Below are 22,267 nucleotides of genomic sequence, written 5' to 3' on the forward strand. Positions count from 1 at the left end.
AATAAGACCACTTTTGGTTTTTCTTCTTTTTCGGCCTTGGCACATGATTCTGAGCTGCAAGAGCTCATATAAAGTATGAGGAACACTCATTATAAGCCCCCTCTCACTATAAATAGGATAACATGGAAGGAAAATAATACTTAGAATAACTGTTGCCACACATAAGCTATTTAAATATCATATTCAGTCTTCTTTAACATATTTGACTGCATGGAGTTTCAAAAAAGTGCCAGAGAGCAGATCTTCTGGATTCAGTAATTAGACGTACTGTAAGGGATATTAGCTACGGAATGGAAAAACAACTAAATCCCTAGTTTTGACCATCATTGACTATACAAATGCAGTATAATTTACCACTTATGCATCACTCCTGATAGTTGCTTGTGTGGACCAAACATTTGCAAGGTCTTTGTAATAATGAAATAATTGTTGAGACAGAGTTCATTAAAACTGAAATCACAAAGGTAATTCCAATATATTCCTCAGTATTAGTCTACTTATTTTAGTTATATTACTTATATGTTATAATGAATAAGAAACATCATATAACTGCAACAAATTCACAAGGGTATTAGAAAAATTGAAAATTCTTTTTTTTACAGGTACTGTACACTGACATTTTATTGAACACAGGTAATTTCATTCTGCTGATTAATATTTGTCAATAGGTGGTTTACTTTGAACATCAGAGGCTAGTTGCATGTGTGTCTGGCCAACACTGAAGCAATACAGGCTATTTATCTGCAATACATGCTTTGTACCCAGTTTCAGGTGCTGACTTATAGGATTCTGTCCCATTCCTCATTCTTTTATAGAGCTTGAACAAACATGCCCGTTCACTGGTCTCTAAGCCCTAGATGCCACATGCTGTCCCAATATATCCCAAAAATGTTCAACAGGGCTCATCTCTGATGTAAGGGCATCCTTGGTATAACTATTATATTCTCATATTCAGTGAAAATCGTTGTATTTTTTTGTTCTTTTGATAAGCAGGGCTATTTGGTTCTCTCTTGATTTTCATTGAGTTTGACAATAAACTGGTCAAATCGTCTCATCATTTGTGCTCAATCAATTCCCACTAATGGGAGGATTTGGTGCTGGTGCAACAAAGTCACCCAAATGTTTCACAGGCAATCAATGATCAACAAAACAAAAATGATACCAACTACATTTTATTCATCTATTCATTTTCTAACTGCTTTATCCAATACAAGGTTGTGGGAAAGCTGGAGCATATCCTGGCGAACAACGGGCACGAGGTAGGATATACAGTAGCCTTAACAGGCCACGAGACACACACACTCATACCAGGGCCAATTTTCCCAGAAACCAATTAACCCACCAGTATGTCTTTAGACTGCGGGAGGAAACCCATGTAAACACAGGGAGAATATACAACCTCCACACAGATAGCACCCCAGAAAATGGACCCAGAGCCCCAGCACTGCAAGGCAGCAATGCGCCACAGTACCATGATACATTTAATACATTTAATCTACACCCTAGATCTATTATTTCATTATAACATTATACACAATCCTTCAGCCAACCCTTGTATGCAAAAATATAGCAGCGCTAAATTCTATTTTATGCTCATTACATTTTAAAAGATTTAAAAATACGTGCATTTTTTATGTTACACATTTCAGGTAAAAGAAATATCCAATGTGTAAGTTTTAAAGATAAGGGGAAAAGATTGTTCAAAATATTAGATCGCTCTTGTAACTACAGACTAATTATTCTTCATTTTCCAGACTAAATAAAAAGGGAGGCTGACAAGTGGAAGAATGAAGTAGAAGGGAGAAATGTCAGGAACACACAAGGCCGACCGCAGTTCAGACTCAAACACCGCAGAACAGGGAGTTGACAAGTCACTAACACAGAATATTCCCCTCTTTAACCTAAGGATACACTGTCTTCACAAGCTTCATCTTAACAGTTTGTGTAGATACAGCTCTGAAATTCAAGCTGAGAGTCAGGTTTAGTCACACTGGCGAATAAATCCTGGTTGAGTTCAAAGGGTTTTGCGAAAATTCAAAGAAGCCCATCAAGGGCTTGTAATTTGCAGGGAACCCTCTAGTAATTCGTAAGCAAAATGGGGTTGAAGTCTCAACACGAATGAAAGTGGGATAGAGAAGGGGAAATATAAATATATATTTACTTAGAGGGATTAGATGAAGGCACAAAATGTTTAAAGATGTGCACCAAAAAGCAATCCAGTCTCAGAATCTGGAAGGCATGTTTAAAGTTCAGTTTATTGCAATGAGCATGTTAGACAAAATAAAAAACACAAGATTTATGGTGGGGATTTGTAAATGAAAATAAATCTGTTGACATGTCTTTATTGTATGGAAAAGCCTTCCCACCAACACACACACTGTACTGCATAAAAAGACCCTTTTAGCAACAGGATATTCAGCTTCTTAGAAAACAGGCTTCTGAGATTTAACTATCAGATAGTTTTGTGGATTGGTAAATTAAAAAAAATCCCAGTTCTGTTATCATTCTAAAAACCTCATTAGCTTTTCCAAAACCTCTTCTCCAGCTGCTGTCTTATCCCAGTTTAACGTGGCCAAAGAATTATCATGTGTGTGGTGAAAGAACACTGATTGAATCTTGAAAACTCTTCTTTGATACCACCCAGGATAGTGATTCTGGCTGTAGATCACAGTTGTGTATGTCCTGCTCTGTGTTGAGCCCCTACAGAAATGCAAGTAACTATTCCCAGATTTGTGTGACAAGGAGGGTATTAGTTTCTTTAGCTCTGTCAAGCTACTTCTGACCTTTATGGGCAAGGCCGACATTCCTTAATTATACTGTTCTGATGTTATTGCAGTATTTGCATTCTATTGCTTTCCATTCTGATCCCTGACAGATCTGATAATTTAAGCTTAACAATTAAAGAACCCAAGAATACAAGTGGAAATTCAGAGCAGGGACATTCAGGACTGAAAATGGGAGGCACTTTTTTACCCAAAGGGCCTTGTGATTTTGGAACAAACAACACAGCTGTAATTGTGAAACTGACTCACTGGCATCCTTCAAGAAACAGCCTGATGAAACTCTGGAAATGATTAGATACTGGTAACCAAATGAGCAAGAAGGGCCAAATAGCCTTTCCTTGGTTTTATTCTTTCCGGTGTTTTTAATGTCTTTCTTTTTTGCATTAGTTCCCAATACAGTTTTAAAGATATGCATGATTCCTTGGTTCTCCTGCCTCATAAAGCCAGTGTCCTGTGACCACAGATAAAAATAGGTCATAACAGCTTTTTGCAGGACAAAGGAGAATCGATCGTCGGCATAGTTTGTTTCTAAATGACAAAACAAAGAAGAGATTCTATCAAAATGTGAGTCAGAAGCTTTTTATTCTAAGTGTAGCCCTTTCCAATTCTAAATTATGTTGTAGATCACAATGATCTCAATTCCGTCACAACAGAGCCTTTGCAGATTAATCACCTTAAACAGTATTGCAGGTTTCACTGCATCATTGTCAGGTAGGTGAAGGCAGCCACTGCATATAATAAGTCATTCACTGCTATACTTTTGGCTGCTCTGTTGCAATTACTCTGCTCATTGAGGTTGTTTCCTTTAGCTCTTTTCTCATTTACATTCCCAGGCATACACCTTTTTACAGTGTAAATGTTGTCCTGCAGTGCTGATTGCTGTCTGTATACAGTATTTCTTTATATAATGGAATACAGAAATAGCATTTTAAAATATTCGAGGAAGGAGAATCACAACACAAAAGCGGAGTTTTGATGAAAATGAAATGTAAAGGAGAGCATGAAATGAGAGAATACTAAATGGACCTGTAGGTGTGGCAGTTTTTATAGTCTGCAATTTGACCATTACACTTGCCTGTTTCTGTTCATGATGAACTGTACTGTCAACTGTATAGTACTGTGAATACAAGAGTTGTATCCACTTAGTCTAAATCATCAGCTCTTAGCACATGATGTGAGGCAAACTGGATAATGGCGATTTTCATGCGTTAAAGTTTTATTTGTATATGACTTCAAAATCAAATAGCTGCAGCCAGGGATAATTAGAAAGGTGAACATGTTTATAGTTTGCCTAATTCCCTATGTGTTCTGCCATTCACAATGTGTTAATAGCTGCTGCTATTTAGGTTTCTCAAGACACTAAAGGAGCTGTTTAAATATGTAGCTGAAAGATATGTTTCCCAAGCTGCATTTGCCTTCAAAATTAATTATTTTTTGCTGGGGTTAAAAAGATTCTTGCATTTTTCTTTCCCTTCTACTGATGTATGAGGGCATGAGCACATTGATTTTGCATATTAGATCTGTCTACCCACCAAATTAACAAAGTGTAAACAAAAAGGCTGTCAGGTTGTCTTTATTTTCTTATGTACCCGTTTAAAGAAGGAGACATCAGAATGAACTCTAACTACAGATGAGACACACACAAGACTGAAATTAAACTGAGAGAGAACAAACTTGGAAGGGTATTTAGATTTACTGCAAAACTCCATGAATGTAGCGCTATCTTCGCTGAATTATACAATCTTTTTTCCTGTTATACTTTTGGTAATAACTATGATCATAGGAGTAATAATGTGTGATACCATGTTCAGGTACTGTAAACCAATGAGTGGTCAAATGAAATCGTGAAAATTACACAGCTTTTAGTCTTTTGGTCAGCCTCTTTCGAATGGTCAGATGTATAAACACATCTGACTAAATCCATTATTAACTTTATTACTGTCACTTGCAGACTATTTTGTAAATTGTAAAATTTTGAAAGATGTTTTTTTTCTCAAAAAGGGGTTGAATTACTTATTTGAAGATATTTTTGCAATATTTTATCAAAAAATGTAATTAAATATTTTCTAAATCTGTACCTTTAATATTTTCAGTATGTGGACTTTATTCAGAAAAAATATCATGCACTTGTACACTGTACCAATGTAACGTTTAGAGATCAAATCCATCAACAACCTCTTACTGATAAAGGCCCATTCAATGGTCTGATTAGAACCACACTGGCTGTAATATACTAAAAATACACATTAATATGAAATTGTGATCGTGTATGCTTAGATTGATTAATAATTACTATAATTATCATATGAGTAATGATTTACTTAAATATTCTTAGAATGATTCTGCTTTTTAAAGGTTTTCTTTACCTCAGATGGAGAGGAGTTCAAATACACTTCAGCTATGAGGATTGCAAAAGCTCCATAGTTCATGAAGCTTTTCCATTTCCATTGAAAGCACTTCATTTTCCACTGCATATCCTCAGTGAGGCATATTGGATGATTACATTGCAGGTAACTGTATTTTTAAACACTTGGAATACTTCCATTTTGCATGCTAGGCTGAATGGTTCAATTCTTGTAATATGGTTTCACAGGGGTTAGTTGTACTGTATAATTCAGTGTGAGATGCAATTTACAAGGTGATTGCCTGCTTGCATTCCACTGTCTGTGCATGTATGTCTATTATAACATCTTTTGCTTTCACACTGCAGCTCTGTAGAATTAATGCAATATTCTGTGTGAGATTTGGGAAGTCAGTTGAGTCAGTCATGTTACAATCCCAATTAAAACTTCACTATTCATTTCGGAATAAAGTTTATATGTTTTTTGTTTTTCTTTTTTGGTACCTTACAATGGATTTATGGGTAAGAGTAGCATAGTGTTGACATCTCTGGACTCATGAGTGGTGTAAGTGCCCTTAAGTGAGATATTTTATCCCAGTTGCTTCAGTCCACCCTGCTGTGCGATTTGGGGATTTGTCTTTGCTGGGAGCTGACTGTGCAATGGACTCAGTGTTGAGTGTTGTGACCTACCTACTATAACATTATAAACAAAAGTGTGAAAAAAATCTGTGCTTTTTTGTTTCTTTCGTCTTCTTTTTTACAATTGCAATACACGCAGATGCTGTTTACAAAATGCAGGAATACAGTGTAAGATTTTCATTTAGTTATAATGTAATCAGTGTAAAGAAAATGAGGCTGCAGTTGTGCTGTGGTGATAACTACTGCATTAATAGATATACAGTACAGCATCTCTAGGACGACAGCTGGAGGAGAGGAAGAAGTCTCTCTATAAATCAAAACTAGTATTGAGCTTCAAGAACATAAGATAAAAAGAGTTTCAGAAACTAATGACTAACAAAGCAAAATAAGTTTAATAACTATAAATTCAATAACTAAACATAATTAAAATTCAAAAAGCATAGTGTAAGAAGTATGCTACAGCCACCAAATCCAGATGGGATATATAAATCAGGATTATAACACAGGATGTATGAGTAAATGAAGATGTAGTTTTCATGGGTGATTTTAACTTATCTCACATGGATTGGGAAAACCTAATAGGAATGTCGACATCTGAATCTTAAATGATAGACATGCCTAATGATTGCTTTCTTACCACGTTTGGACAACACCTGGTAGAGGGGAAATGCTTGTATTAATTTAGTCTTTTCAAAATATCTAGATAGTGGAAAACAAAAGTGAGAGAAGAATTAGGGATCCGAATTCATTATATGGTGTTCTTTGAAGTATATCTTTAAGCTGTACAGGTGGAGTTCAATTCAGAACTTTACAATTCCAGGGAAGCAGATCTTTTAAGAATTAAACATGAAAGGAATAAATGATGTGTAAAACGGGATAGGATATAAATATGGAATTAGTGGAGAATGGATGGCAACAGTTTAAATAGATTCTGCAGCACAGATTTAGCTCTGGAGAATGCACAACAATCAGGCAAGCTGTAAGACAAAGCAATTAAGAAGAATATATGGTAAGGAGAATAAAAACACTCTTTAAAACAACAACAAGTCAAAAAGAACAATATACAGTTAAGGGAAAGGTAGCCGCAAGCAAAACAATGTTAGAATGGCCATGTGACCTATTCAATTAGCATAAAAGTGGACTCGGTATGATACAGTATATGTTTTATATAATATAATACAGTGTTGGGCACTATCTCCTTTTCCCTGATGCCAATATCATCTCGTACCACCAACCATGTAGTCTAAACAACCTTCTTGTCCACAGTTCCCTTAACCACACATCCACTATGGGCACCTTTTTCTAAAAGCAGAATCCACTTTTAGCCAATGGAGGCTAGAGAAAAATTATAACAAGAGCAAAAGAACATTAGAGGATGAAGTAAAGTTTCTCAAAGACGAATAGGAGAATGTTCTAAATGATGACAGGGACATTTACATTTACAATTTACAATACATTAAATGTATTTCAGTCAGTTGTTTACCTAGAATGGAACAAACAACATGATTCAGGCTGAGATAAGACTCCGTTCTAAATCATATCATAAATATATAGAAGAGGGAAAAGTTTTTCAGGTACAAGGATCACTTAAGATATTGTACATAAATTCCAAGACCTGATGATGTTCTACCAATTCAATAAAATACTTCCAGCAGTTTTTTGAGACAAGAGTAAAATGTACTAACTGGAAAATTGTTAATGTAGTATTTGGAAAAGGGATAAAGGCAATCAGAATGTTATATTGAGTTAAAAGTATACAACTTCTGCTTTTTAATTAAAGGATTTTTAAAAATTGTACTAGGATCTAGCAAGACCTCATTTAGAAGACTGCACAATTTTGGTCACCAAGATACAAGAAAATACTGCTACTCTGGAATCTGTCGAGAGAAGAGTAACCACATGCATTCTTGGGGCCAAAGGAATGTCCTACACTGATGGGCTGAAAGAATTGAATCATTTTTATTCTTGAACAGAGAATGAGAATGAGAAGACCCAAGTCTTGAATTCAAGTATTCAAAATGCTCAAAGGCATTGACAAAGTCAGCCCAGTAGATGTCTTCAAAATGAAATGGAGAACACAAGTAAAGACTATGAAAGTGTGCTTAAAACTGAGAACACTGGTTTACACAAAGGGCAGTGTGAGTACGGAAAAAAACCACCCAACTACGATTACAATTGATGTCGTAAACTGCAGACACAAAGTACAGCAGAGGGATAACAGGCTGAGTAGAAAGAATATTATAATCTGGAAGTATTATGATGACAAAGACATACAGAATAAAAATTAAATATGAACTCTTATTTTTCCAAGAATTAACAGAAATGGTAAGATATCAAATGAATGCTATGGCACAAGAGAATAAATCACCAAATGGAAAACTTTACTCTCGGTAGCATTACAAGGGTTGGTCAGAGAAACCAAGAAAAAACAGCTCTTCTGTTTAGATTTGAAGGAGAGGACAGTGACCTTTCTATGATGTGTGAACACTTTTGAATATGTGGCTATAAGAGAGGCCTCAGATCTCTCCTCTCCAGGATCTTCTTAAAAGTGGAAGAATACAGATGGTCAGTAGACTAGAGAGGAAATGCCTGGACTGATGGTCTGTCCAGTCCATACAGACTGATTCACCATATGGGCATAACAAGTCGAGGCTGTTTATATTACTGAACTATAAATGATATTGATTGCAGGTTCTTCTGTTTCAGGTTCTTCCTGTATTTTTTTGTTTGCATTTGGGGATGGTCCCTAGACTTTGTAAAGCTTGGGGGGGGGGTGTATATAAAAAGTGAGAAGGGGCCAGGAGACACTTTGTGAAGTCATCTTAATCTTAACTGGAGTTTGGGAATGTACTGCTCTTTCTGTTGTCAAACCTAAAGAACAGAAGATGCTTCCTAGTCACCACGATAACCAATATTTCTGCTAATCCACCTGCCAATTAGTGAACTACCATGACAACACAAAGTGGCAGGAAATCGGTCCCACCCATGTGCTAGTAAACCAGTACTTATTTACTTACCTGATTCCAATGGGATATTACCTGATTTCACCATTCATCCTTGCTCAGTCTTCCTCCCTCTAGTCTTTGTGCTCATTCCTGTTTTCCACTTAGTCTCTTCCCGGCTTCAGGTCTTCAGGTCTTGTGTTTTCAACTCTGCTTTGGATTTCCCCCTGCGCTCTGCTTGGCTTTCTTTGGTTTTGATCTGCACTTGTATCTTGAATATGCTTCTGGATTCTCTTTTGTGCTTTTTTGTCTGTACTACCTACAAACTCTGTGTGTTTTCCGACCATGGCTGGGATTTCACATTTAGTGCCTACAACTGACATCTGTCTGCCTGCTTTGCTGCGCTCTGCACCCGAGTTCTCTTCTCTTTCTTAGATTGCTGCTGTCAGAGCAGTGATTATTACACCTACATATGCTGTGTAGTATCTCACTGTGTAGCTGTGAGCTGGCACTCGCCAACCTAATAAAAGATCAAATCCAATTCAACAGCAAAGATTCCACCTCCTCATTCTTCTTAACCCACATAAGCACTTTTAAATGCTACAATATGTTCCAGCATTGAACAGGAAAGGCAATGCAGAGAAACTGAGTTCATAGCGTGTCCATGCAGCCTTTGATATGGTCACAGGAGGGATTAAACAAAACATGTTCTGCAGCATGGCTCATAGATGTTATTATATGAAACGTATCCCTATTCTCTTGTGCACACTCTGTCTATGAGGCGCTACTGAGCCCACAAGGTACCTTTTTACACATGTTGTAGAAGGTGTCCACATGAAGTTACATTTAGGAAACAGGTTGGAAGAAGGTTTTATATTCTTTGTCTGCTATTCTAAACAAGAATTATCCTTGGTTTCACACACTAATCTTGCTAAATTATAATTCTGACCTTGGCCCACTCACAGTGGCAGAAATAATAATAATAATAATAATAATAATAATAATAATTGCTTACACTTATAAGCGCTTTTCTGGACACTCCACTCAAAGCACTTTACAGGTAATGGGGACTCCCCTCTACCACCACCAATGTGCAGCATCCACCTGGATGATGCGACGGCAGCCATAGTGCACCAGAACGCTCACCACACATCAGCTATCAGAAACGCCCTGGGATTTTTAATGACCACAGAGAGTCAGGACCTCGGTTTTACATCTCATCCGAAGGACGGCGCCTGTTTACGGTACAGTGTCCCCATCACTATACTGGGGCATTAGGACCCACATGGACCACAGGGTGAGCACCCCCTGCTGGCCCCACTAACACCTCTTCTAGCAGCAACCTTAGTTTTTTCCCAGAAGGTCTCTCATCCAGGTACTGACAAGGCTTACACCTGCTTAGCTTCAGTGGGTTGCCAGTTGTGAGTTGCAGGGTGATATGGCTGCTGACAATGGATGTGGTTGATTGGTTTTAGCAAAGCTAAAAGGTTGTTGGTGCTGCATTATGTTCCCTGAAGTCACTAGATCCATCCTATCTTGGCAATTATTTACAGGAAGTTCTCAACTTCAGCAGTGGTCAGTAGTGCCAAAGAGTAATGATGGGAAACATTAAGAGATGCTGCTGACATGGTTAGCTGGCATGGTAGATAAGGACATGTCCTTATTACACAATTCTTCTGTCCTACCTGTTCAAAGTCATTTTAGTGGCCTTTGGTTGAAACATGTAGATGAGTACCAATGATGGTGGGAGCAGGGGGATTTAGGGGTGTGGGGTGTTTGCTTTGTGGGTAACAAAAAAGATGAAAGAGCACGTTGGACAGCAACATGTTAATAGGGAAAAAAAAACAACTCACGCCACGCTACATGCAGAGAAATATTTGACAGAAGCTTGCTTAAAAAACCATCCATCTTTTTAGAGACACCAGATATAATGTGCAAACACTCTGTGTTGATTTATTAGATGATGTACATACCATCAGCAGTTGGATGGCTTTGCTAGACACAGGAGGACACATTGAGCTGACACTGCACAAATAATGCAGATTCCCTTTTCATGTCTTCAGTATATTTTTAGTGGGAAAATGTTTGACTATTCAGGAACGCCAAGATATTAGTAAATCAAGGATTAGAACTAAGAAAGCTGAGTGATGTCACCCCCAGCCCTAGACCTTCTTTACATCATTTATTCGTTCCAAACTTTGACATATAACATATACATTTTCCCAACCACTGGTACTTCAATTTAGGCTGCATTTCTTCCAAATGTCTGTTTAAAGACAGTACACATGGTAACACATTATTAATTATGACACTGTTCTTCCTTTACAGTGAGATCTGTTGCTTTATAAAAGCAAGTATATCCAGCTATATTCCAATATCTCTGGTAATTCACTTAACACAAATTCAAATTCAGATTTTGTGGTTGTCGCTTATTTTACTTTGTAAAATATCTCACCATTCCACAGAACTTGTTATGCTTTTTAAATTCAATTAAAAACTTTATGACCATGTTAAGAATTTAGTTGGGTAAAAATGAAAATACGATTAATTAATTAATTTAGTTTATTTTACATACATCTGAACTGAAGAACTCCCTTTGTTGAAGATGATAAAATGGCCTTACAACACAAACTTTCTATAGGGATGTTAACTTGGCAAACTTTGTTTTTTTTTCCACTTAATATTTTGCGAGTTTTAACATTAACATCACTTTATTAGCCCTATACAATTTCTTGCATTAGGAATTCATCTTTTCACATACCCCAGCTTGCTCTCCATGAGACACACAGACAGGGAGAGAGCCTGGGGTCAGAGCGCAGGGTCAACCATTGTACAGCACCCCTGGAGCAGTTGGGGTTAAGGGCCTTGCTCAGGAGCCCAGTGGAGTAGGAGTCCTCTGCTGGCTGCAGAATTTGAACCGGCAACCTTCCAGCCACAGGTGCAGCTCCTTAGCCACAGAGCCACCACCCTGCCCTGGCAATTGATTACTTCAACCACACATTGAAAATGCATTATTGCAATTAAGCAATTGGTTACTATAGGTGTAAGCATTTTATATTGGTGTCCTGGGTAACAGGGGCCTTAAATGTTTTGGAATCCATGGAAGGTAATATACAGTAAGTAATTCTGGTAAGTAGAATAAAAAAACCTTTAAAATATAAACCCTTTTGAAGAATGCAGCAGCTGTTAAACATAAAGATCTAGTTAAGAAAAGATCATTCAACTGAAATGATACACATTAAGATTAATTATTGACAGCAGAAGGAAATACACAGAATGGGATTACAGTAAATATCTTTTGTTTTTTTTCTATTGTAAACATTTTATGGCCAGGTTTCAGCAACATTTGCTGATGTATCATCTCTTTCACAAATAAATTAATGTCTGAATATTAGATTAAGCCTGAGGACCTACAGTAGATGTCCTCAAATTATTGTGAAGTATGAAGGACATTCTGTAATTATATGGGCTGCAGGTGGGCTCCCTGGCATGCCAGAATTAACTTTTAGAGAAACAGAGACATTCTAACAAAAATCATAAATTTCTAGCAAGAGGTTTTTGAAAGGTGTGCTCATCAGAAAAGCCAAAGAAAATCACAGATTTTCTCGGATGCCAGAGCTTTGTATCAAGCAGTCAGAATCCCTAACTGCAAAGAAAAAACATTCAGTTTTTTGGACACTTGAATTGTTGTTTATTTTAAATGTCAGATTGAAATCCAATGGAACAGGCCAGCTGATGTGTTTGCAATCAGACATTGAATGGGTCATTATCAGTGTGAGGTTATACAATTGGAATTGGCCAGGTGGTACCTTCCACACCTCCTAGATGGTTGAATGGCTCAGCATGTACCACCCTCTCCCATAACATGGTCTGATCCTAAAGCAAAAGCAGCAGTACACAGTACAAGGAAATGTGTAGGAGATTAGAGGTAATGGTTTCTAATGCTGAAGATCAAAATAGTCTTCCATTCTGATTTTCAAAGTTTTCTAAATTCTTTGATGTTTGGCCAATTTTTAAAATAAAATATTGTGTGTTCATGAGACAAAACCACTAAAGGACTTAGCGTGTGCAAATTAGGGATGAATAAGTCATTAATAAAAAGCACTCAAATCAGAAAAGTGATTAGAAATTCATTATAAAAATCTGGGATCAAATTTAGAAAACGTTGTAGTAGGCAGCTGCACCAGCATGCATAGGCTGCAAAGGAACAAGTAAAGGTTTATTCCATGCTGAAAAGAGAAGAAAAGAAAGACAATGTTTCGGCTGTGGAGCCTTCTTCAGGTGTGAAATTTAGAAGGCTTCTACTTGCTAAGATGTAGCGTGAACAATAAAAGATATTTGATTTTTGTAATTTTATTTTATCTGAACTACGCAATCTTGAGATTAGCAAAACACCTGATAAAAATGAAGGAGTAAAATTAAAGAGCATTCCAATCAGAGATATGGTTCAGTATTTGAAAATGATGAAGGCTTATTTTACTGATTCTTCTTCTCACCTTGCTTATTGTTCAACCAGAATTAAAATTAAATACTGATCTAAGGGAAAAAGAACATTCACGTCTGTAGGTTTCATAACATGCTAAAATCATTCTTGTGGATTTAACATTTGACTAGTCTCATTGAGAACATTTGCAAGAAAAACAAACCTTTGTACAGGAGTGCAGCGTTTCAGACAGTTGCAATTTCGGTTACACTGTAACTTTTACTGCCTCGGTATTCAATTAAATATTTACAGGATGCGGCATTTGTCCTATAAGACGAACTTTCAGATTCATAAAGTAACCCATATACAAATGGGACAACCATTTTTTCAAAGCAAACCATGGTCCAGAACAATCTACAGATGGATCAGACTCAAAATAATAATATTTATAGTATCAGCGCTGCCTGTAATAGAAACAGCAATTCAGAAGACTTCTCTGTGAACGTTTTCTCAGTTTCTCCTTATCGGCCCAATAGATCTGACAATGAAGTAACAGACGGTGACAAAGCAGGGGCCACCTTATTATTTTCTGGGGTGTTCTTGGGACTGGTGGGATTAACGTTTACGGTGATGGGATGGATCAGCTACGACAGCAGCAAGGACTTCGAATGGACTCAGTTACTCGGTCCCATACTTCTTTCAGTTGGAGTAACGTTCGTCCTAATCGGAGTGTGCAAGTTTAAGATGCTTACCTGCAAATTGTGCAAACAGGGCGAAGACGTTTTTCCAGAGGCAGATCAAGGACCGTGCGGACAATCGTTTGTTTTCTCTGGAATCAATCAACCCATCACTTTCCATGGGGCCACCGTGGTCCAGTACATTCCACCTCCCAATGCCACATTGACACAAGATGGAATTGTTACCAACCATTCTCCGACTGCCAACCCACTAAATGGAGTCTGTGGAACAGCGATATGTCCTCCACAGTACTACACAATGTACCCTTTGGATAACCTGTCTTTTGTGGGAGATGACCATTCCCCCGTTAGTCAAGGGGTGGACAGCAGTGACACCAGGTACATAAAGTTATGCCACAAAGCGAATTTGTATAGAAAAGGTGTATCTTGATTTTGACAATAGTAACGTACACTGGAGTCACGAAAGACAGCTAACCTTATGTCTAGATAATTTATTGCGACCCAGATGGTCGGGCTCACATACTTTGAGATCGAATTTCATGTGATGTCACAAGATTATACTGTATTTAAGGGTGTCATCGGAAAGTAATCAGGCTATTTGTTGCGATTTGTTATCACGACCGATTACAAAAACTCACTGACAGCGAAAGCCGAACGAACCCGTGCTATTATTATGTTATGAAGACCCGAATTTGCTTTTCAGTTGTAAATATCTTAACAAAAATCCTTGAAAACTCGTGAATGTTATTTTAAGAAAAGCCTTAATATGCTCGCATCATTCAGTAAAATGCATTAATTGTTCTTAATTAACAATTTACATCACGAAAGGAATGTGTAGATGGGGAACATATAACATTTCAAATGTGAATATATTCACATTGTAATGGTGACCACTCAACCATGTCTTTTAACCGGTCTGGCAGGTGAAAGGCAATACAAAGCCTTCTTAAAAAAAACAGAACAGCCTTATTGCCAATCTTTTTTCATCGTATCCGCCGATGGTTTACTCAACGCCCCACAGCCTTAACCTTCTAATAGGATTTATGACCATTAAATGCTGGCCTGTTTCATAATTCTGTGGTAATTCCTTCACAGGAGCCACGAAAGTGGAGAGAGGAAAGACAGAAAGACAGCGTCTGAAGAAGCGCTGGACAGCGCCGCACCTCCGTCTTATGACGACATTTTCCCTGCCCCCCTGTCGTCTGACAGCACTACCTGATGTCTTCATGCCACTTAAAACTGGTTTCCTTCCCATTCAAGAATGATGTCTTACAGAAAACTTAACACGCCCCCCAACACACGTAAAAAAACTTTCTAACGACATTCTCCACACATATAGGTATGACTCGAAATATACAGCGCACATTTTCGATTTCTCTATAAAATAAATGTGCTTCATTTAAAACAATAAATATATCTGTAGCGGCTAGTGTTTGTGCATTTTATGACATTCAGCTGAGGTGAACGGTTGCAGGTTTTTTTTAAATGAAATTATAGATTTTGTGATGGTTCAGAAAAATTCACAATTTACTGGAAGCAGAATGAAGATCTGCTATATAATCAAATATAGCAGATGAGTAATCAAATTTCTTCGATTAAATAATTTTGTATTGGGTTCATAATAGCGCTGTCCATGGTCCTGCGGGGTGTACCGTGTGCCACAGTGGACCACAGTAGTCCCAAATATGTCGCTCAAAAGGGTACACATTTAATGATCTACTGTACTGTATATTCTTGTTAGCAGGGTAGCCGAAACTACTGTGTTCAGACCAAGTACAAATCGAAGTGACGAAACGAAGATCTTGAAATGAAATGAAGGAAAAAAAGGTCAGCACCGATAACCTTAATGATCGTGTCAGTATTCGAAACAGGACATCTGTTTTGAGAAAAGTGCAAGTTCAAAGACCAGGGAAACTCACTGCCAAGCGGTGTCCAGACGGCTTTGTAAGTGCGCTCACGTTTTAAATGTGTCAAATCAACAGCTTATTTAACGTAACCGGTACCCAAGTGCATGCTTTACGCATTTTAAGAACCCATCAGATACAGTACATATCCTGCTTTTTAAAGGCTATAAATCCAGCAGGGGATCATAAACGTCTGCCAAGGTTTAGGTTTATTTTTAGGAAGACATACAGTACTGTAACGCCATATCGTTACCAGAAAAAAAAGGGTGAGCTTGCAATTCTCGCAGTGTGTATAGAAAAAAAAGTTAAAGACAGTGTAGGCCCAGCAGCGATTCCACTTCTGCTCATATGTGAGATGGATGTCGAAACGTTTGCGGACAGTTATAGACTGATTTGTCACTGAAAAAAGACACTGGTCTTCTCAGTCTGCTTTCAACAGTATTTTGAACACAGGGTTGAACGCAACAGTTAAGAAGACCACAGGGGGGCAGAAAGATTGTGTGAAACCATGGAGGAGTTTTTCAAGGTCTTAACACAGCTCACCAATAAATGATCATCTAGCAGAGCAGTTGAAAAACTTTCAAAAGCATATTCTATCTCTTTACTAAAGTGTTTAGATTATAGCTCGAAGGGTCACATATTGGTTATAAAACCAACAAATTGTGCGTAATTAGTTTAATTGAGTCTGAGTCTTTATCATAATAATTACGCATAATTGCACGAGCATTAAAACTTGAGTTTTCTAAAAGCTTGATTTCTTGAAGAACTAAGGGAAAATGTAATTTGAATGTTACATACATATTTTTGCTACAATTACTGAATGATTTATGTATTCTATCGCATCCGCATCCAGGAATAAAATAATGTAACAAACAAAATTTAACTTGACTTTTGTCACTTCCTTAAATAAAAATAGACATTGTATATATCAGACAGAGGTCTCAGATTAATTCCTGTTAGAAGGTTTTAATGTATTGGTGATTTAGTTTTACAATGCAAAACGTACTGTATTTAACAAGTGAAATGCTGCCCCTTTTGGTTCCCTTTCACTGTACAGCAGTTAGTAAACTTGCATAAACTTGATCTACTATTTTTCACATAATACACTTATGGAAATAATATATAATGCTTTGGTTTAAAGAAAACTATAGATGCAAGTTTAGAATTGGGGGTCATGTAATCAAGGATTTATATTTCCATTATGCATATTAGATGCATTGTTTCATTACAAATGAACATTTTCGGGTTTCTCACATTTTAAAGTGTTCTTTAATTTAGTTTTTATAGCTTATAAAAAGGCTTCTGATACGATTCCTTCGTAGAGAAACGTACAGTACTGTACTGTAGTCTCCACACAAGGTAAAGTAATAGTTGTAATTGCTGCTAGAACTTTGATAGTGTGTTGCATACGTTTCTTTCAAGCATTGTAAGATGTTGTGTTCTGTTTTTGCTTTGGTTTTTTGGGGGGTATCTGTTAGAAGGCAGTAAAGAGAAAACAATTATTCCTTAACTGGAAGATTCAAATAGCTGTGTGGGGCTGCAATAGCTTCTATGGCAGTATTTATTTTTTAAAGTTGCAAGTTTTTTTATATAAAACATTTGTAAAGAGTTTACAATTATTCTGTATGTTGCCTAAGTCTCGCCTCCTTGTTTACAAAGTGTAACTTGTAGAAGAAAAACATTTTTAGGCCTTTATATTTACATGATTACAATTTGTCAAAGTCTACGATTAACTTTAATATTTTTTGAATGACAAAAATGTCCTTAGTCCAATAATTTATTTGAACTTTTTATTTTTTAATACGTTTTTTTAAGTTTTACCGTTGTAACTTCTTTAGGGTCTATTAAAACGTGACATCAAAATAACTCAAATTGTTTTGGCCAATGAAGGTTTAAAACATACATTCTGGTTTCTATTTACATGCCTTCAATAATTAAATCAAGCAACTATTATGGTGTGTCACAATTGATTTTTATGTAGTCTGTAATGACTAGTTAATATTCTCAGCAATTTACTCTTCCCACAGGAATACTTTTGAGTCTAATCACTTTCCTTTTTTTCACGTTATATGACTAACACGGGGTGCTTTGTTAATACGGTATGTGATATTCAAATTATAGGCTTTAAATTATTATCTTTTACAATACTTTTCCGATTCCACCAAATGTTCAAAAATGTGGTTATAACCTTATTTTCCTTAAGACCACTTTCGTTCTCTGCGTTAGTGTATAAACATAGTATCATTTCTAAACCTACAGTACGGTAGGTCATCATATCTTATTTGAGGGTTAAAAGGAATGAATTGAATTCCGTTTTTAACGAGTCTGCAAAGATTCTTATATTGTAAAACGACACGAAAATATCGAAGACAACAGATCAACTATCCTCCTAAATAATTAGTCTAAATAAAATCAAACCAAAAATGATAGTGTGCACTTTTCTTTGCAAAGTAAACCATTTCATAATGCAATATTCAAAACTTTGCGCGATATTGTTTTCTAAATAATATATACTGTATGAAAGAGGTGTTGAAAACAAATAGGAAGCAGACCTCATGTTACTTTTAAGACTTTTTTTTTACCACCCTAGACTATTTTTTCTATATGTTCTTGGCCTCAAACTCCAAGTGGAAAAGTGTTTTCAATTACTTGTCCCATAAATCTCATTAAAGGCACCGAAATTATGCATTGTCTTTTCAAAACACTACATCTGACTACAGTAATTTTATACGAATCTGATACAGAATCAAAATAGCCTAGTTACGAGCATTTGTAAAAGGCTGTAAGTATAAAACAAGAACACCCGATTCCAGATGTACAGTAATTAACTATATTTTCTATCATTGTTTCCTTCAGAAGTGTCAGAAAAGGAGGAATACGGTGTCGGTACAGTGGAGACTGTTTCATTGCATAACGGAATTGCAAAATCGATAACGATTTTTTTTAGATTAAATGAAGTTGATTGACAAGTATTAAGCCTCCCTTATTTCGTATGATTCGAATTTTATTTACAGCACAAATATATTGTTGATTTATCCTGTTAATAAAGGCTGGATTGTCTTTTTTATTTTTTAACCTCATCTTTGCTCAACGACGTGACAGTTTTATGCCAAGTGTATTACAGTATTCCAGGACTCTCTGCCAGTGAAGTATTCCTTTCAGTCAGGAGTTTGGTTCTTTTTAATAGTAAGAACAGCTCCATAGAAAAACGGGGCTTGAGTTTACTTTCATTTAATAATAAGACGGGGGAAACAGGAAGTTACTTTGTCAAACACATTCTCGCATCAGTGCGACCAAAGTGACTAAATGTTTATCCAAGAGATCATTAAAAAAATGTATGATTATCAATTGTTTTTTAAGTATCCTGCTACGTAACCAAAGACAAATAAGGCGCATTTGGGATTTAATTTTTAATTTGTCACACAATAAAGCTCGACCATTTTCTTAAGAATTGTGTAGAGCCCCAAATGAAGTCAATACGAATTCAACACTTTCTTCAGTCTTCTCGAAGAGGGACAACGTCATGGTGTTCAGTACTTACATACAGTATGTATCGTTACAGTATTATTTATCAGTTAATATTTCGTGTTCTATATAATCTATATGGCTTGTAACATTGGTCAATTTGTATTCAAAGCTCGTTGATGAATAACTGTGTAACCTGGTGAACTTCACAAACGGATGTGCGTTTATATATTTTTTTCAGTTTATCATTTTACAAGCATAGCGATTTTTGAGATATTGGCTATAAACAGGCTACCCACCATCTATAAAAAAGATACCTAAATATGAAAATATGGTTCCACTAAGAAACTGGGGTTGACAAGTGTAAATTCCTATATAACAGAGGTTTTGAAAACAATTTTAAACAGTGTTCTATAATCCTTGCCTTTGTCTTTGTATTTTAACCACAGCATAATGTGATATCCATTAATTTTACTGCACAATAAAATGCGGGTGGCCGGCAAAGCTCGTTACTTTACCATTTTTTTCCTATATGCACCCCTATCTAAGAGAACTACAAAAACAAGTTAAACCTTTAAACAACTGAAATGAAAGAGTATTGGAAACGTTCAGAAAACGATGGAACATTTCTCACGGGAATTTTCATATCTAGTCATATCATTTGAAGAATCCCCCCCATTTAAGGAGATCATTAACTTATCATTGTCTGTATTTTTAGAAATCAAGCTTATTGTGTTGTACAGATGTGTACTGTATTATGAACATATATTGTATTATTTGTTTTTCAGGTTCTAGCTAATGGGGCAGCATATACAATAAGCCTTATTTGGGATGTTTCGTAAACATTGTTTAGTTTTAAAAATACACAGTTATGTATTATGCACTGGAAGATGTTTGTCTTTAGACTGGACCGTCAGCAACCACTTAAATTAATGCAGGGATAAGGATAAAAGTTGATAAAAGGATAAAAAAAAAACGTTCTCTTTGGTAGTAACAGAGATCATAGTATATTATTGCACAGTATTTGCATTTGACACTGCGGTGGAGAAGTAACAGAGTAAAAGTAGGCCTACATCAAAAGAAGAAAAACATGCTGTCAAAGGGCAGGAGCTTTTAGGATTCATTGTTTTAATTATCTACATGCCTTTTAACCCCATCCCACAGATCTTTATATCAAAATAAACTCTCCAACACTATGTTACCCTAAACCGTATTTTCAATACTTATGTCCGAGAGCTAGCTAAATAGCATTTTGTTATACCATATACAGGTACCTGTATATGAGTATAATGACAATAAACTTGAACTTGAACTTGAACTTGAACCAAAGCACTGCACAGATCAGGCCATCCCTGCACATTGAACAGCCAGGTAAGGAGGAAGCTGGTTAAGGATGCCACCATCAGGTGAGAGGTGACTCTGAAAGAACCACAGAGTTCAACAGTTAAGTTGGGAGAAAATGTCCCAGAGTAAATAACTTGTCAGTCACTTCTCAAAGCTATCCTATAAGACACAGTGACAACAAGGAAGCCATTACTGAGAACAACAACAAAGCATTTAAGTGATACAATACTTTAAACATGTGGCAAAAGCTTTTGTGGTCAGACATGACAGAATTCCAATTTTGGTCTAAATGCAAAACTTTACATCCGGCACAAACCCATCATAGTGCATCACTCAGTTAATACCATTCAGTACCAACTGTTAAGCTTGATGTTAAGGGGCTGCTTTTCATTAGCAGGAACTGGAAAGCTTGTCAAGATTGAGGTGAAAATAGATGGAGCAAAGTACAGGCAAATCTTGGAGGAAAACCAGCTAAAGACCTAAAACTGGGAGGCAAACTTAGCTTTCAGCAGAACAATGACCCAAACTACAAGGACAAAGCTACACTGGAATTGTAAAAAGAAAAATAAATGTCTCTGAGTAACCTAGTCAAAGCTCAGAAAATCTGTGACAAGCCTTGAAAATTGCTGTCCACAAATGGTCGCAAACAACTTGACAGAGAGCAAGCATATTTGAAATGAAGAACAGGAGAAAATTGTGCCATCTTGCTGTACTGTTGGTAGAGCTTGTAACTGTTAATGCTGCCAAAGATACTTCAACCAAATATTATCTGAGGAGGGTTAATACTTAAGGAATCAAAATACTGTACTTAAATTTTATTTTGTGGTTTTTGCTGACGTTTAATTTCTTTCACCCATAAAAATGCTCAGTCTGAGTATTAAAGTTTCAAGCAAGATAGAACATCATTGAGGTGTATACAGTACATTTGAAAAGCACTGTAGGTACAGCATCACAAAACTTTGCAAAAGATAAGTTACATCAGACAATTGCATTTAACCTCCTTCTGTTCAAGTTAAATTGCTTAGCACTGCTTCCAGAACATGGCAGAAAAATTGAGGTTTTACCATTGCCTGCTTCAGTGAGGATCAAGGTCTTTTAGATGACAGCCTGTATTTATTTATTCATCTTCCAGTAATGAAGCAATACTTCATAAACTAATGTTTTTGCTTAGAATGTAATAAATTAACTGATAACGTAAGTGAAATGTCTGACTGATAATGTAATAATTTATAACTAACAATATAACTCAACTTTCAATCATTGCAGTCTTGTCCTGATGAGTCATCTGTGATCACAAAGCAATCTTCCATATAAATGGGATATATTAATTAACAACACATGTGGCTTTTTAAAAATTTTCAAATGTAAAATATGTACCGAGCATCAAATCAAATGTAACACTTATATTCTAACAGTTGTACACATATTCATAACAGAGATACTGTAAGTTATTATCATGAATATTTCAGCAGGTGCACTAATATTTATTTACAAGACATAACATACCATAGGTTAATTCATTATACAGATTAACCATTACCTTCACCTCAAGGGGTGGCACAGAGAAGCAGTGGTTAGCTTTACTGAGTCGCAATGCTGAGGCCCTGGGTTCAATTACTCACCCGGGGTGCTGTCTGTGTGGAGTTTGTATGTTCTTCCTGTGTTTTCATGGGTTTCCTCCAGCAGATCTGGTTTCCTCTGAATGCTACAAGACATACTGTACAGGTA

At 36.5% G+C, this 22,267-nt stretch overlaps 1 protein-coding gene across 1 annotated transcript; it reads left to right on the forward strand.

Moving 5' to 3' along the window:
- Positions 1 to 13,474: 13,474 nt before the first annotated feature.
- tmem174 (transmembrane protein 174) lies at positions 13,475 to 16,608 on the forward strand. Its single transcript, XM_088629142.1, has 2 exons — positions 13,475 to 14,204; positions 14,922 to 16,608. Exons 1-2 carry the CDS (start codon positions 13,528 to 13,530, stop codon positions 15,043 to 15,045), a joined length of 801 nt encoding a protein of 266 aa, XP_088485268.1. The 5' UTR covers positions 13,475 to 13,527; the 3' UTR covers positions 15,046 to 16,608.
- Positions 16,609 to 22,267: the final 5,659 nt, after the last annotated feature.

Source organism: Lepisosteus platostomus, chromosome 4 (genome assembly GCF_059453375.1).
Source record: "Lepisosteus platostomus isolate fLepPlt1 chromosome 4, fLepPlt1.hap1, whole genome shotgun sequence".
NCBI lineage: Eukaryota > Metazoa > Chordata > Actinopteri > Semionotiformes > Lepisosteidae > Lepisosteus > Lepisosteus platostomus.